At 51.9% G+C, this 17,942-nt stretch overlaps 1 protein-coding gene across 4 annotated transcripts in view; it reads left to right on the forward strand.

Moving 5' to 3' along the window:
* Septin9 (septin 9) overlaps positions 1-17,942 on the forward strand; it is a 156,979-nt gene that overhangs the window by 84,764 nt on the left and 54,273 nt on the right. For all 4 annotated transcript variants that reach the window (XM_050140065.1, XM_050140066.1, XM_050140068.1 and 1 more), the window contains one exon: positions 1,596-2,234. In XM_050140065.1, the coding sequence (XP_049996022.1) occupies positions 1,596-2,234 (639 nt within the window). The remainder of the gene's footprint in view (positions 1-1,595; positions 2,235-17,942) is intronic.

Here is a 17,942-nt window from a genome sequence, read left to right on the forward strand (position 1 = left end):
AGGCTTCCTAGCCGCCACACTGCTGTGATCCCGGGAGCAGACTCTGGCGGTGGTGTCAACACGGCAGAGTGGAAACACTGGGCCTCAGCGTGGGAACTGGGTGGGCAGCACTCTGCGTGGCCAGGAGTACCAGATGGACAGGACCAGGAGCAAGGAGGTCGTTGAGTGTGCACCGCTGAGTGTGCACCGAGCCTAGGGAGCAGGTGTGGAGGGCTTACTTACAGTCTTGATATTTAAAAGACAGGTGCTGTGGTTCCATCCTGTTGGGCACTTCACAGGGTGTTCTCTGCCAGGGAAATAGTATTCTTTTTAAAATGACATTTATTTAGTTATGTGTACATGTGGGTCAGAGGAGAGCTTGTGGGGGTCACTTCTTTCTAGCGTGTGGATATTAGGGAGGCACTTAGGTCGTCAGACTTGGTCATGAGAGCCTTTACATGCCAAACTGTCACGCTGGCCAGGCAGGGAATACTCCTTGTTTTTTCCTAAATATTTACTGTATGTGTATATGAGTGTGCCTGTGCAAATATGTGTGCACTGCATGCACGCAGGACACAGGATGCCCTGAAATTGGAGCCATGGGTGGTTGTGAGCTACCATGTGAGTGCCGGAATCGAACCTCTGCCAGAGCAGTACCTGCCCTGAACTTCTGAGCTCTCTTCAGCCCCAGGAATAATAAATATTCTTTGCTTTTGATTTTGTTTTCTTTTTTGGATTTTTGGATTTTCGAGACACAGTTTCTCTGTGTAGCCCTGGCTGTCCTGGAATGCACTCTGTAAACCAGGCTGGCCTCGGACTCAGAGATCTTTCTGTCTCTGCCTCCCGAGTGCTGGGGTTAAGGTTGTGTGCCGTCTTGGCAACCAAGTAATAGTATTCTTTATAGCACAGCTGTCAGGGTATTGCCATGGGGGTGTCGCAGGGTGTCACTGCTCGTGGCTGGTGGTGCTCTGTTGACTGATGGGGTCTGTGTGTGCTCAGGGAGGAGAGGAAGAAGGGAGGAAACTCCAGAGTCCTAAGTCAGAGCATCCTATGGCTGTCTCTAGAGAGGGAGGCTGTGCGGTCTGGGCTGTGGCCATAGCAGAACAGGCGGTTGCAGCAGGACAGGTGGCCACAGCAGAATGGACAGTGGGCCGTGAGGCTGTCTTCCTCTCAGTCCAGCCTCCCGATAGTTGGTGCTCTGTGGGAGGTCCTCCAATGGACTTAGGCAGAAAAGGGAGGTGGCTTTCTGAACTCTGTGGCATCCTAGCAAGTGTGTTTATGTCCTTTCATTTTTCCCTTTTGACTGTGTTGGGTATCGATCCCAGGGCTTTGTACGTGGTGGAGAAGTACTCCTTTATGGGGCTGTATCTGCCCCTCGCTCTTTAGGGGACAGGTTCTCTCTCACAAAGGTACCTATGTTGACTTTGATCTTGGTCTGTAGCACAGACAGGCCTTAGTCTTGAGATCTTTTCTCAGCCTCCCAAGTAGCTGGGATTCCCTGCCTCCCCTGGCCTGGCACCTTTGCCCTTTTTATTGAAACACAGAACACACCATGTACTGCCAGGGCCCCTCTGCAAGTGTGCACACCGCATCCACTCTTCCCCTCTCTCTTTCAGCCTTAAAGAGATCGTTCGAAGTCGAGGAGATTGAGCCACCCAACTCCACGCCACCCCGGAGGGTCCAGACCCCTCTGCTTCGAACCACGGTGGCCAGCTCCAGCCAGAAATTCCAGGACCTGGGCGTGAAGAACTCGGAGCCCGCTGCTCGCCTCGTAGACTCCCTGAGCCAGCGCTCCCCGAAGCCATCCCTACGGAGGGTGGAGCTTGCAGGGCCCAAGGCGCCTGAGCCTATGTCTCGCCGCACTGAGCTTTCCATTGATATCTCCTCCAAGCAGGTGGAGAGCACGGGCTCAGCTGCCGGGCCCTCGCGCTTCGGGCTTAAGAGGGCCGAAGTCCTGGGCCACAAGACACCAGAGCCCATCCCGCGGAGGACGGAGATCACCATTGTCAAGCCCCAGGAGTCAGTGCACCGCAGGGTGGAGACCCCTGTCTCCAAGGTCCCCGAGGTCCCTGCCATGCCTGTCACTGAAGCAGCCCCCAAGAGGGTAGAGATCCAGGTGCCCAAGCCAGCCGAGGCACCCAACTGCCCACTCCCGCCCCAGACCCTGGAGAACTCCGAGGCCCCGATGTCTCAGCTGCAGAGCAGGTTGGAGCCCAGGCCCCCTGTGGCTGAGGTCCCATACCGGAACCAGGAGGGTGAGTAACCCCGGGCTGGGTCTTCAGGCTGCGTGCTTGGGATGGGGTCTTTCTGTGAGATTCGTGAAAGAGATCCACTGTGTGTGCGTGGGGGGGGGTGTGCTGCGTGAATGTGTGTGTGCATGCATGATGTGTAGAGTTGTGTCCCGAGGCTTAGGGGTCACAGCAGGTGTCTGCGGCTGGGAAGCACCTCTGAGGCACCAAGCTCCTGGTGGCCAACAGTTGAGCCATGCCAGATCTCTGTCATGTGATCCTGAGAGGCCTGGGAGGTGGGAGGGCAGTAGCTGGTGCTCTTCCGTGGGATGGGACAAGCCATGTGCTGGTGATGGCTAGGTTGCTGGTGGGCTTCTGGGAGGCAGATCTCTGCCCGCGAGGAACTGCTGCCTGAATGCCTGGTGGGGGCCCAGAGCTGAGGACGGAGGAGGAGGAATATGGGTCCTGAGGTTTGCACTGGAGGCCTCCTGTCCTCCTGCCTCCCTACACGAGTGGCTCTTCTTATTGCGGCAAAAAAGACACGACAATGCTTTAGGAGGCTCATAGAGAACGCCCATCTCTGCTCTCTCTGCTTTAGTGCCTGTAGTGAGACACACACAGCAGACGTTGGCTGTTGTACCGTGTGTAGTGAAACACACACAGCTGTTGTTGTGTAGTTGTTGGCTGTTGTACCGTGTGAGAGTGTGCAGTTCAGTGCATAGTGAGACACACACAGCAGACATTGGCTGTTGTGCCCTGTGTAGTGAAACACACACAGCTGTTGTTGTGTTGTTGTTGGCTGTTGTACCGTGTGAGAATGTGCGGTTCAGTGCTGTTAAGTACCTTCAGGTTGTACCACCAGTACCACCTCCAGGGTTTTCCAGAACTTTCCCACATGCCAGACAGAAACTCTGCTCCCTGTGAACCGACTCCTTACACCTCCTGCCTCGGGTCCTGACAGCCCTACGCTTCGTTCTGTCTGAGGTTCATGGCACTACTCATCCTGTCTGGCACAGTGGCCTCAGCACTGCTCCATGTTACAGCCCATGCCAGCACTCAGTTCCTTTGGAAAACTGACGAGTGTTACATGTGTAGACAGAACACCTTTTTTCCCTGTAGTGGGATTTGAACCCCAGGACTTGTGCATGCCCGGTGAGTGCTCTACTGCCGAGCCTTGTGCCCAGGCTCAGGTAGGATCAGTTTGTCCATCTGTAAAGAATGCCTGCAGCATGGTGATGCACATAGCTTTTTAAAGCCCCCGCTCTTTGCTTCTCTAGCTGGACTTGGGACCAGGCTGGGGTAAGAGTGTGGAGATTCCTCCTGGGAGCCTTTGGGTCTGGGGTCCTGGGTCTCGGCCACCTTTGAATGCCAGGTGTCAGATCACAGTAAATACTCAGGGTCTCATGGACCTTTGCCTGGTCCTTCCAGGCCTGGGTGTGGCTGTGCCTTTCTCTCTAAGTCTTAAACTTGACCCTGCTGAGAGTTGCCCAGACTCATTGTCCAGGCTCAGGTGAGGGAGACAGTTGTTGAGTAAAGGGGCCAGTGTCCCGTCTTTCCTCACAGTCCCTGATTGGTTCGAGACTTCCAGAGACACCAGATACATCTCTCTCCTGAGATGAGCTGTTCACACTGCTGACTCAGACAGGATGTGGTGGGAGAGGGAGACAGCTGCACCAAGCCGCCCAGCTGTTGATCACAGCTGGTGCTGGATGCATGGGAGGTGGTCCTGGTTTTGGGGTGGGGTGCGGAAGGTCTGCTTAAGGATGCTGATTGTCCTTTGGTGAGATGTGCCAGACCCTGAGCCACAGCGAGGAGTCCACAGCCTCTGCCCTCAGTAGCTTGTGGGCAGGTGGTGGGTGGACAGTGAAAAGGGCCCCGTGGAAACTGTTGGGGAGGGCGGGATTTCAGTAGGCTAGTGTGAAGAAAGATATGTGTGTGTGTGTGATGTGTGTGTATGTGCATGTGTGCATGCATGCATGTGTGAGTGTGTATATGCATGTGTGAGTGTGTATGTGCATGCATGCACGTGTGTGTACTCACACGTATGTGAGCATGTGCATGTGTGTCATTCCTCAGGAGGCAACCACTTTCTTTCATTTTTGTTTTTTAGATCTATTTATTTTGTGTGTATGATTGCTTTGCCTTCATGTATGTCTGTGTCCAGTGTACATGCCTGATACCTGCAGAGGTCAGAAGAGGGCATCAGACCCTTTGGATTTAGAGTTGGGGTTGGTTGTGAGCCACTATGTGGGTGCTGAGGCTACGGATAACTAGGTCCTTGGGCTCACACAGCAGCGTTTACCAATGGCTGGGGACCCTCTGCCCCAAAGGAGGCCTTTCGTAGTCGTCCAGAGCCCCAAGATGGTGCTGTTCCTCTCGGCAAAGGGCAAGGCCGCTGGTCTACATGGCTTCTGTCTGACTCCGCCCTTCTTTCTCCCAGCATTCAGTTTAGTTGGCCGTGTGTCCCCCCCCCCCCACCTTGCTCTGTTATTTTGCCCTGTCAGGCCAAGCCAGTTTTCTTTATTAATTAACCAGTCGCTCTCACAGCATACAAAGGGGAGTCCCACATCACATGGGGTCTCTTGGTACCACTGGCCTGACACCCTGTAGCAGGGTCCTTCCTGCTTTTTAGCTGTACCTGCTCAGTTCTTCTCTGGGTCTCCCACACCTTCCTTGCAAGCCCTCAGCTCTGACCTCCTGACCTTTGTTTTTGTTTTATCGAACTCCTACATACTCCTCAAACCCCTACCCATCCTTTCCTGTAGCTGGACTTCCCTTCCTATGACTCTGAGGTGTCTTTGTGTTTGCCTAGGATGTAAATTATTTGTGTACGAACCATCTTTCCTCTGCTAGCTTCTTTTTCCATGCAGAAACAGATTTCCATAGGACAATAAGTAGTTTAGTATTCATCAAAATGCAGAAAACGTGAACATTAGGAAAAAACTAAAATTTAACCGTAGGCTTTCATTACCCTGCCGTACGGCCTCAGGATTCTGACCGGAGACTGGTGTCCTAGGGGCAGCACCCGGACTGCTGTCTGTTTTATAGAGTGCCATAAGGAGACTAATAAGTGACCTGGGCATCGCAGATGCCCAATAAAATAATGGTGACAACTAGCGGGTAGGTGACTGCTGCAGGCCCACGCGGGGATCCCACAGGACCCCCCAAGGGACCAAGAAGGTGCTTCTTGCAACCTCTTCCCAGGGGTCCTTGCTTCCTGCCCCACAAACTTGCCTGTCCCTGCAGTGCTGTGGAGTTCTCCTCAGGGTGCACTGGGGAGGGTGTTCCCTGGCAGAGTCTTAGAAGGAGTATGGGGACCTAGATAGCAAAGGGAAGGGGGTAGCCGAGGCTTCCGGGCCTTGTTCTCTTATTCCGGATCTTGGAGGGCTCTAAGCTCCCCCTATATACGGTGGGTTCCTGGTGTCATAGATCCCTGGGTGGTGATGGGTTTTGCTGTCAGGGCAGGGTGCCGGCTCAGCCGCTACAGCCTCCCTCTGGCACACAGCCACACTGGCGGCTCCCCAGGCTGCCTTATAAGGCAGGCATAGCACTTGCTTGCCACTCTCTCATGGTCTGGTACCTTGCCTTCTCTGGCGCTCATGAGGCCCCGCTGAGTTCCTGGGTGTGTCCTGGCTGCACCCATGAGCCCAGTGGTTTCCAACCATCACCTCCACTTCCCAGCCTGCCTCAGTTTCTGAAGCTCAGGGTGGTCTTTGGTTCCTTGCCTGGGAGGAGTGGCTGACTTCTTCTCATGTGTCCCTGGGTGTTGTGTCTACATCAGTCCTAGGGTCAGAGAGGGGAGAGGCCCCATGCAGACAGTGGGGCTCCAAGTCCTTTGTGTCATGGAGGGGGTTAATTATAGCACAGGTTCTCTGAGGCCACCCAGTGGGTCACAGAATAGGGAACTCAAGGACAGGAAAGTCCGACCAAGGACGGGGAAGAGTAGACCAAGTTTAGCCTGGGGACTTGATACATTCACAAGTTGGGGGAGTGGGCAACCACCATGAGAACTGGTGAGGAGGCACCCCAACCTTTGTATTTTCAGGACACCCTACAGGCTATGGGCACCCCCCTGGCTTACCATGGACTGTGGCTTTCCTCAGGATGGGTTTGTTCATCCGCAGCTCAAGGCTTAGGATGAAAGCTTCATGAGGTCAGCAGAGAAGTTGCTCACAGGGGCCTGAGGAGCCTCCTGTGTTTCTTCTGGAGAGACCCAGCTACATCTGCAGGAAGGTTGTTCCCACCAGGCCCCTGTCACACCTGAGTGACCCTCTGCTCCCTGCCACAGTGGTCCTGTCCTGGGACTGGATGTCTTTCCCTCCAAAGAATGGATGTGCTCAGTCTGAGCTGTTCCAGACTGTTCCCACCTAGGCCGAGTTAGGAAACTGGAGGACTAGGGGGCCAGAGCGGTCAGGCTGGCTGGGTCTCTTTCAAGGTAGAGGCAGACAGACCCTGGCTCCAGGGTCCAGGCCCAGTCCCTCCTTGGCTGCCTACCCAGCTGTCTGCCGCCCAGCTGTCTGCAGAGCCAAGGGTGCAGTGATGAGGGAGAGGCAGGCCTCTCCACGGATCACAGCCCAGCAGCTGTGCAATACCTTAAATAGAGAGACAGCTGCGGCTGCCTGCCTGGGGCACGGGTCCTGCTCCACCCCTCCGATTCTGTGGCTGAGGCTCTGACCACCCAGGGTTCCTGGGGATAGATTGAGCTTGGCTACAGCACAGGGCACTATATAACCCCCCCCCCCCCCCGCACACCTACACGAAGCAGTTGCCCAAGGAGGAACCGTGCCCACATCCTCAGCCTCCAGGCCTTGGATGGCTGCTAGGATCCAGGGTCTGAATGGCGGTGGGGCTGTCAAGCGTGTCTGTGTGGCTCGAGGGAGGGCACCTTCAGCCATGGAGGAGTACGCTGATGCTCTTAGCTGACACCCTGGGTGTGGTCAGCCCCTGACCAGACTCTGGTGGCCAAGGAAAATGTCACATGTCATATGCTGGCCTTGTCCCTAGAGCCTCAAGTCTGGGGGTTGCAAAGGAAGGTAGACTAAGGGCTCCACACCACTTCCTCTAGGGCTTGCAGTGGACCGGGTCGGTGCTGCCCCACCCACTCCCACCTCCCATTACGGAGACTCATTTACCGTCCCATGGTCAACAGACCATGGACGTCGGGACCCAAGACCTGGCTTCCGTCCAGTTCTCTGCAAACACTGGGCATAGGAGAGGGTAAAAAAACGAGGCTGGGAGTGTTTGGGGGGGTAGAGCGAGAAAGTCAAGAGTGCTGCTCAGCCTGAGGCGTACGAACCATCTCAACAATAAAACCAGTGGCCGGGGAGCCTTGGAGAGATAACTCGGTTGTGAACAGCGCTTGTTGCACCTGGCAGTGATGGCGCACGCCTTTAATCTCAGCACCTGAGAGTTCAAGGCCAGCCCGGTCTACCGAGCTAGTTCCAGGAAAAAAAAAGAATGAATAAATAAATGAACAAATAAATTAGAAGAAAGGGGGGAAGTGTTTGTGTTTGTTGTGTTTTGCAGGGGGGGGGGCTATTTTCAGTTCCCAGCTACCATAGGTGGCTCACAACCGCCTGTAACCCCAGCTCTGTGATGGATCTGATGACTGGAGAGGTGGCTCAGCAGTTAAGAACACTTCCTGCTTTTGCAGAGGACCTGCGTTTGGTTGCCAGCACCCACATCAGGTGACTTTCAGCCACATGTAATGCCAGAAGCAGGGGGATTCCATTGTCTCCAGCTTCCACCCAGACATGACACATAACGGAGAATTAAAAATGTAAAAATCCTAAAAAACAAACAAAATCCCAAACTACTAACCAGTGAGCTTGGGAGGTGTTGGGGTGATAGGAACCTATGCCCTTTGCTTCTGACTACTTCACTTTCCCAAGACCGACAACTTACTGGGGAAGTCCTTGTGTGTGGGGGGCAGGTGGGTGCCTGCTGTCTCTCTGTCTCCCAGAGAGGGAAACGGGCCCACAACCACGGCGCCATACCTGGCCCACGCTGAGTTCTACCCACTGGCTCTGCCCTCTGGCAGACATTGCTTGTTCTCGGGGCCTGGGATCCTGTTCCTGCTTTGCCCTGTGCCTGATGACTTACTTACCCCTCTGGCCCTTTTGTTTCTTGTGGTCAGAGCGGGTGTGACCCCTCATTATTACGGAGAGTGGCACTGGGACCCAGCACCAAGGAGGCTTATGCTAAGTACAGATATGAAAACTGAGCCCAGCCATTATTAAAGAAGCTGTGCCTTGCACGCAAACCCGAGGAAACGGAACTTTCAGGTCTCCCGGTCCAGAGGTCTAGTCGATGTGCCTTGCCCACCTACTGGTGGGTGTGCGTGGGCGCTGTCTTGCTCCCTTCCCCTTCTCTGTCAAGTATTTCAAAAGGCCTTTCTTATTCACTGCTAGATCATAAATCCTAAAGATCCCCAAAAGCCTGGAAAGGAAGCCACCTCCCTCCCCCGCTATCCCCAGGAGGGTGCGCCAGGCCGACAGCTGGGCATGCTGTTGACATGTGGAATTGTGTGTGTGTAGATTTTGTCAAAAAGTCTGTGTGGACTGGGGTGTTGGCTCAGTGGTAGAGCATTGGAGGCCTTGGGTTGGATCCCTAACATGGCCAAGAAAAAAATAAAAGGAAGAAAATCTCTTTACAGTCGTCTTGAGAATACAGAGGAAACGGAGATCGCTTCTGTTTCTGTTTGGAATGGCACGAGCCTTTGTTTTCAGCTTCGAAGATTTAGCGTAGTCTTTGCAGTGGTGAGACTTGAACCCAGGACCTCGTGCGTGCCAGGCACACGATTCTAACCCCAGCGTCACGGGCTGTCTGCACTCGTTATATAGTGGAGGGTAGCACTGACGTGATCTTCCTACTGATGGAGACCTGTAGTCTCTGGAGGTGAGCACACCTCATCCAGTTTTTATATTTTTATTTTATTTCAATATAGGGTTTCTCTGTCCTGGAACTCCCTCTGTAGACCAGGCTGGCCTTGAACTCACAGAGATCCACCTGCCTCTGCCTCCCAAGAGATAGAACTAAAGACATACGCACCACACACAGCTAAATTTTCTTTTGCTAATGGGCACGTGTGTGTGTCTGTGTGGGGGTGTGGGGGTGTTTGTGCAGGGCTCTTTGGAGCTGGAGTTACGCAGGGTGTCCCACGAGGGACCAGAGTCTCTTCCACTCAGTAATGGGGCTCAGCTCTCCCTAATGATATCCCATGGAGAGCAGACATTTAACACATGGATCTCTGGGGGGCATTTCACCTCAAAACTACGTCATTCTTAGTTATATGTTCTCGCTGTGTAGACTAGGCTGGGCTCAAACTCATAAAGATCCACCTGCCTCCACTTCTGCCTCTGCTGGACAAAAAGGCATATGTCGCCTGCATCTTTTATATGAGCTGGATTGTTCTTTTCTTGCTGATTAAAAAATAATAATTTTTTAATTAAAAAATTTATTTTGTACATATGACTGTTTTGCCCATACGCGTGACTGAGCACCATGGGCGTGCTTGGCTCTTGTGGGAACCAGAAGAGGGTTTCGGTTTCCCTGGAATCAGATCAATGTGAGCTGCCATGCGGTGCAGGGAACCTAACTCGGGTCCTCTGCAACAGCAGCCCAAGCTCTTACTGCTTGACACCGTGCCAGCCCGTGATTTGTTTTTTAAGAGTTTTGTGAGCTGTTGTTGGTGATCAGACCTATGGTTCCAGCACTTGAGAGGTTCAGCCAGAGAGCTGGCCGGTAGTTATATGTTCTCTCTAGGCAGACCAGGCCGGTTGCAGCGGTATGGGGTTTAAGGGGGCCCTCCATCACCCCCACATAGTTACAGCTCTTCCAGACAGAAAATTCGAAGGCTCGTCCTGTGAGGCTTCTGCTTTTACTTTGGGCTTTGGGTTTCATGTCCTGCTGCTGCATTCCAGGATTACAGACAAGAATTTCACCCATGTTTTCTTCTAATGTTTCTGTGGTTTTATTTTTATGTACTGATGTCGTTAATCTGCTGGAATTTATTTCGGTTTGAGCATCGTGGTGGGGTCTGGGGTTTTGGGGTTTTTTTTCTTCTCTTTTTCTTTTTTGCACGGATGCTCGTGGTGAGCTGGCTCGGCAGTGGCAGTGTGGGGTGTGTGCGGAGCTATTTTTGTTTTTTGGTGACAGCACTGTGCTGGCTTAGCAGAAACACCCTGGATGCATTTCTCTCTTCCTCTCCCTCTGGAAGGCTTTCACAGCAGTACAGTCCTGTCTTTGTTAAAACTCTTAAGGCGCTCACTAGTGGAACCATCTGGGCCTGATACTTTTGTGGGCGTCTAGCACTTAAGAAAAAGAAAAACCACTTTAAGTTATTTTCCCTGGGGCTGTGAGTTTAGAGAGACTCTCCCAAACTTATTTTTTTTTAAGGTTGAGGATGTAGCTGAGGATATAGCTTGGTGGTGTGGTGCTGGCCTAGCAGGCACAGCCCCAACATTCTCAGCACCGAAAGAAACCTGTTATTGCTTAGTTGGGTGTGTAGTGAATGCCTGTAATTCCAGCACTTGGGAGGCTGAGGCAGGAGGGTCGTGGATCTGAGACTAACTCGAGCTACATAGTCAATTCCAGGTCAGCTCAGGCCACATAAGAAGACTTTGTCTCAATATGTTGTCTGTACATATATACATATGTGTATTATTTGTAAAAATGTATCTGTAAGATGGCTCAGTGGGTAAAGGTGTCCGCCATGCAAGCCTGACGGACTCCTGGAACCCATGTAAAGATGATCACAGAGAACTGGTTCCACAGAGTACTCCTCTGACCTTACATACACACACATATACATGTACACGCACACATGCATGCACATATGCACACATACACACACGTATACACACATGCATGTACGCACATATGCGCCCCCCACATGCACACACATATACACACAAAAAGCAACAATAATTTTGAAAACACGTCTTTGTATGTGGTGTATGCCTGTATATGTATCCAGTGTTTCTCTCTTTTGGTCCCCTTATTCGCTTGAGGCGGTCCCTCACGGAACCTGAAGCTCCATTGTGTGGCCAGGCTAGGTGGCCAGCAAGCCCCAGCCCACCTCTTGTCTGCACCTTACTCTCAGAGTTGGGGTCACACACATGCATGTCCGTGCTGTTTTTCAATGTCGAGTCTGAGGATTCTGAATCAGGCCTTCATGCCCATGCGGCAGTCATCCCCCCAGAGCCCATGACCCCCCGTTTTTTTCCTGTAGAAGATTATTCATTCATATGTTTAAAATCTGTCAGGCCATTCAGAGTTAGGTGCTTCAGCACCTTCTGGGGGAAGGGTATGTAGAGGGGACCATTTGCATCATGACTGCCCTCAGCATCTGTCCTGGATATGGTCCTGTCTACAGATATATGAGATGTGTTGGACCAGGCGAGGCCCTGGGCCACTCTGGATGCACACTTGTACATTAGAGAATGACACAGGTTCTGAAAGGGACATGTGCAGAGGACCCCGTACTCTGAGAAGCGAGGCCACCTACCCACCTTCCATTGTTGCAGCCTTGGAGGGAGGGAAATTCTGCCTTGGAGTGGGGGGGCGGACAGTGGTCTAGGCAGGATGCTAAGTCTCGGGAGCATGAAGTCTGGAGTCTTCTGGAGAGTAACTGAAATACGTTTTATATCAGAGCCTAGGCACACAAGTGTGTGTGTGTGTGTCCGTGTCCTTGTCTTCCTTAATCTCTCTCCACCTTATACATTGAGGCAGGGTTTCTCACTAAACCCAGAGCTCACTGGGTCTAGCTGGCCCCTTTGCTCCAGAGCTCCCAAGAGCTGAAATTACAGGCGAGGACCTAAACTCTGGTCCTCATACTTTGGGGGAAAGTACTTTATTCACTGAGCCTCTTTCTAGTGCCCCCATTTATTTAATGTTCAGAATTATGTGTACTTGTCTTTTTCCTTCCTTCTTTCCTTCCTTCCTTCCTTCCTTCCTTCCTTCCTTCCTTCCTTCCTTCCTTCCTTCCCTCCTTTCTTTCTCTTCTCTTCTCTTCTCTTCTCTTCTCTTCTCTTCTCTTCTCTTCTCTTCTCTTCTCTTCTCTTCTCTTCTCTTCTCTTCACTTTTCTTTTCTTTTTTGGGCTCCAATCTTGTAGCCCAGATTGGCTTTGAGCTTGGTGGCTATCCGAAGATGACCTTGAATTCCTGATCCCCCTGCCTCCACGCCAGACCACCATTTGCAGCATAGTTTTGTAACTACCACTCACAATCCCGAGACCCAGCAGCCCGCCTAGACCACCTACCTGTTTCAAGATGTGGTTTCTCATTTCTGCTTCCTCCATAGCCAATTTAAGAAAATGTTTACCACCTGAGAAGGAGGTGCCATAGTGCTCTGCCTCCAGCCTTAGGCATTGCCCACTTGTCACTGGGACTTTCCATCTGTTCTGGAGCTTTCTTATTCACAGGGTCACATGCTATGTATGCCCTTTTGTGTCTATTGTCTTCCATTCTTTTTTTTCATATTTATTTATTATGTATACAATATTCTGTCTGCATGTATGCCTGTAGTCCAGAAAAGGGCACCAGACCTTATTACAGATGGTTGTGAGCCACCGTGTGGTTGCTGAGAATTGAACTCAGGACCGTTGGAAGAACAGGCAATGCTCTTAACCGCTGAGCCATCTCTCCAGCCCTGGCTTCCATTCTTGTAGCCCAGGCTAGCCTCAGAATCACTATGAGCTCTGGATCCTCCTACCTACACTCCTCAAATGCTGGAATTACAGGGGTAATCCCACATTTAACATACAAATACATTTTTATACATCATATTATGGCAAACTATGTTAATGTTCCTTTGCCATGACAAAATAAACAGCTTGTAAGAGAGAAAGGTTTGTCTCAACTCAGTTCAAGGGATTTTGTCCGTGGCTGGTTGGCCCTTGTGGCACCCATCATGGTGGGAGCACAAAGCATGATGGGAGTGCATGGCCACGGACACTGCTCACCTTGCTGTGGCTGGAAGCAGAGAGTCAGAAGGTGCTGAGTTCTCAATGTCCCCTTTAGAGATCACCCTCTCCACCTGACCCCACCAACCCCCGTGACCTAACCACCTGAAGCTCCACACGTGTCTACATATGGTCAAGATCCAGACACTCGTAGTATTCACTGCGAGCTTTTGAAAGTGACCTTGATTTTACTGATTTCTAATTCTTTGCATTTCTGTCCAGACTTCCAAATGCTCACCCTGCGGTGAATGGTAGCCTTATCCTACCAATGCTTTTTTTTGGGGGGGTCCATGCCACGTTCTCTTTATATTTGTGTACGTGTGTGAAAGACAAGCCTTTGGGGAAGTCTATGTCAGAACAGAGCTATGTCCTTAGAAGCTATGACTATGAGATTAAAATGTTAAAAAGGTTAATCAGATTTTTACAAAGGAAGGGATAAAAGGCCGAGACCTGCCACAGGCTAGCCGTGTAGGGCGCCAAGGAATACAACAGCGATTGTCCACAGTAGACAAATTTGTGTCCCCAGGAGTGGCATGCTTGCCTGGGAGGAGATGAGTGACAGGCAGTGAGACCGAGAGTGGGAGGGGTTAAAAAATGAGAGGTGTGGTTGGGCTAGAGATGCCTGGTGGGGTGGTGGGCAGGATCAGCATAAGCCTTAGGGTGGGCTCCAGATGTGCAGGCTGGAGGGTGCCAAGGACATCTGGAGGTTGGTGCGAGATGAATGAGGCACAGGCGCTGGGCAGAATGTACGGGGGTGTGCAGAATAATTTGGGAATCCAGACAAATGGTGTCTTAATACTGTTGGTTTTTTTTTGTGGTGCTATTTTTTTCCCTCCCAGTTCTGGGATGGAACTCAGGGTTTTGTGTGGGACAAGTGTTCTACCGTTGAGTTACAGCCTCAGCCCATTAATACAATAGTGTGTATATGCACATATGTGCATGTGTGTGCATGCATGTGTTCACATGTGTGTGTGAGTGCATGCATGTACGTAGGCCAGAAGCTGACACTGAGTGCTTCCTCAGTCACTCTCTGCCTTACTTTTTGAGACAGGGTCCCTCACTGAACCTGGCGCACCGCCGTAGGCTGACTGGCCAGCAAGTCTCAGGAACTCTCCTATTTCTTTCTCCCCAGTGCTGCGATGCCACGCCTGGCTTTTAACGTGTGTGCTGCTAACAAGTCTGCATGCTTGGTTTATTTATTCACCGAGCCATGGCTCTAACCTCACAGGACAGTATTTTCAAAGGCTGAAATTATACAGCAAGCTTCTACGGTGAACAAATTTCAGAATTTCCTCTAGGCACAGAGTCCCGCCCTGCATGCACTTAGCCCCACTGTGCTTCCTGAGCCCTGGCCCTAACCTGGCAAACTTGTGGTTTAGGGCCTAGTTTGTCTTTGAATCTGAGTGGCTCTCGGGGTGAGGGCAGGTCAGCTTAGCCCTGAGACCTCAACAGCCTTGTGATTTGGCTGTGGCCATATGGCATTGCTCGAGTATGGGAGGGCACCTCATTCTGGCCCAAAGCAGCCCCTCTGAACCTAAAGCTCCGAGACCAGGAGCCCAGCCCCGAAGGTGCCACCTGCCCCCCACCAGTGTCCAGGCCCCCAAAGGCACCCACTCTCTGTGTTGTACAGTCCTAGAATTTTTGAGTCCCAGAACCCCTTAATTTCTGAATTTCTATTCACCTCATCCAGGGATGAAAAGGGAGAGGGGACCCCAGCCTTTAATTTTCTTATGTTATATCCATGAGCCCAAATAAGCTACTGACTCAAACTTCTGACTCTGCTTCATTCATTTATTTATTTATTCATTCATTCATTCATTCATTCATTTATTTATTTATTATTTATTTTTGCCCGTAAAAATCCTGCTGTCTCTACCTTCCCAGGGCATTGTGAGATGACCTGCGTTAGAGCTGGAGGTCAGAGTCCCTAGAAGGCTGGGTATGAGGTTCAGCTGGTAGAGTGCTTGCCTGCGTGAGCATGAAGACCTGGGTACCACATGAGCCTGATGTGGTGGTGCATGCATGTAATCCCAGCATCCGAGAGGCGGAGGCAAAGGATCAAGACTTCAAGGCCATACTTGGCTGTATGCCAAGACCAACCTGGGCTACATGAGATGCTGTCTCAAAACAAAGAATCAGCCTTGTAGGTGGGGTTTTTTTGTCCCGCCAGCCCACTCCCAAATAACCACACAGAGACTAATTATTAATTATAAATGCATGGCTGCTAGCTTAGGCTTCTTGCAAACTAGCTCTTATAATTTAAGTTAACCCAAATTTTTTATCTACGCTCTACCACGTGGCTTGGTACCTTTACCCAGCACGACAACTTTATCTCCTATTTCCTCTGCGTCTCCTGGCGACTTCTCTCATTCCTCCCTTCTTCTTCCCAGCATCTTCTTAGTCTGGTTCTCTGCCTAACCTTATCCTGCCTAACTATAGGCCAGTTAGCTTCTATGTATGTATGTATGTATGTATTGTATTATGTATAATTTATGTATTATGTATTTATTGGTTTTTCGAGACAGGGTTTCTCTGTAGCTTTGAAGCCTGTCCCAGAACTAGCTCTTGTAGACCAGGCTGGCCTCGAACTCACAGATATCCGCCTGCCTCTGCCTCCCAAGTGCTGGGATTAAAGGTGTGCGCCACCACCGCCTGGCTAGCTTCTTTATTAAACCAATCACAGTGACATATATGCACACACTATAAAGGAATATTCCTAGGTAAACATATCGCAACCAGCATTTGAATTCTGGCTCTGACGCTCTTGGTTTGAAGACTCGGGCCAGTTTCACGCCCAGTGCCTCAGTTTCCCCACTTACCAGGTTGTTGGGAGGATGAACGGAAGGAAGTGCGGAGAAGTGTTGGGTATTGTGATGGTACGCCGAGCTGCACATAGTAGGCACTTAGTAGATGTGAGGTGGCGTCAGCACTGTGCCGCCGGCGCAGTGAGGGACAGCTTTGACGAGGATTAGGCATGGATGCAGGAACAGACGTATTTCAGTCTGTACAGGACGTGAGCGTGCTTCTGATGGCCGGTCAGCATGAGCCCTGGCTTCCTGTGAGGCCCGAGGCGGCACTGTCTGGTCCAGCACAGTTGTTTTTGTTTACAAGTGTTTCCTGGTACACGTATGTCCGTTCATGCCTGAGTTCCCGTGAGGGTTTGTTTGTACCCGCTCACCCCCTGTTGTCCGCTACTAGAAAGCATCTTAAATGACCAAGATCTAAATCCTTCCCTCCTAGGGAACACCAAGAGGCCAAGGGACTCCTGCCGCCCAGGTTGTTGGTTGGTGAGGTTAGAGATGGTCGTAGCTCCCTTGATGAGCATCTGTGGCAGGCTTGATTGCTAGGTGGGTTCATTCTTCTGCAGCCTGTACCCCCAGTGTGAGTGCTTAGGGGTTAATGGCACCTGAAGTACAGAGTCCAGAAAGACACCTTTTCCCTCATGGCCTCTTGACTGGTCCCCTGGCCTCCACTCTATGCTGGCATGCCTCCAAGGCCTTGAGGATTCCCTCTTCTAATCCCACCAAAGCCGCTCTGCCAAGGCCACTTCTGCTCTGGGCCTTCATGAGCTGTCCAAAGGGCCCTGCTCCCACAGCTGGACCAAGTCCTGGTGCACAGGACAAACTGGGGGTGGTGGCTTCCTCTCTCCTGCCTCCCAGGTTTCTGGGCAGACACACCCCTGCCACGGGCATCCTAAACCTGGTGGAAGGCTGCCTCTAATAACTGTCTCTGGGCACTTCCTCTCAGCTGTGCTTTTCTGTTCTGCTGGGCAGAGGAAAGGGATTCAGTTCACACCGGGACCCAGTCTGTGGTGGATCTTCCCATGCCCGTCTTCAGGGCCAGTCTTCTTCGCATAGCTAATCTTCTGCCCTGACAAGGACGGGGACCTGTATGTGCCCGTGCTGGGCATCCTTGCCAGTGTCTTCCTTCACCACTTTCCACCTTGTGAGACAGGGTGGTCTCAATGAACACAACTCTGAACTTATCTGTCTGCTAGACTCGTTGGCCTGCAACCCCAGGGATCCCCATCTCCCTCTCCCCCTCCCTCACGGTGCTCTTTTACACGGGTGTTGTGGTAAGCGCTTTACTGACTGAGCCGTACCCCCAGCTGCACTCTGCAGTGTCTTCAAGCCCACAGCACCCTAGAAAGACCCAGCTTGAGGGGTGACAAGTCTCTGTGAGCAGCAGGCTGACCCCTGCAGGCTTTCTTCTGCCCAGCCCCGGAGGAGGCAGGGTTTGTATTCCACTCTGGAAATGACGGCTGTGGAAGGACCCTGCGCCTGACACTGCTCTATCTTCAGGCCCTTCTGGGCTTGCTGTTCTGCTGACTAATTCTTATCTGCTCACTGGTGGGGGAGCCGGTCCTTGTCACAGCTGGCTCCGGTTACAGACTGTCCAGATGCACCCGGAGTGAGGCCCCACACAATTCTACTGTCTTACCGACCATCCCGATTTCAGGAAACCCAGCCCCCAGAGCTCATCAGGGCCCCCAGGTAACCTCAGCATGAGGGGTAGAACTGTGGAAGGCAAACGTGCCCGTGGGGTACAGTAGTCTTCCTGTGTGGGGCGAGGCTGGGGAGGAGATAGAGGAGGAGCCAGGGCCTTGGTTGAGGAAAGTGGTTCTTTAATCGCAGACCCTCCCCCGGGCCTGTGTGCTGGTGTGGCGAACACATGGTGACCCACGGTGGGGAGTCCTGTCCCCAGAGACCCTGTAAACTTGGCAAGGCCAAGGCCCTCCCTCATTCTTTAGCACTGAAGAACCAGGGCCCAC

The sequence above is a fragment of the Alexandromys fortis genome, unplaced genomic scaffold (genome assembly GCF_014885135.2).
Source record: "Alexandromys fortis isolate MF-2015 unplaced genomic scaffold, M_Fortis_MF-2015_v1.1 scaffold_39, whole genome shotgun sequence".
In the NCBI taxonomy this organism is placed as follows: Eukaryota; Metazoa; Chordata; class Mammalia; order Rodentia; family Cricetidae; genus Alexandromys; species Alexandromys fortis.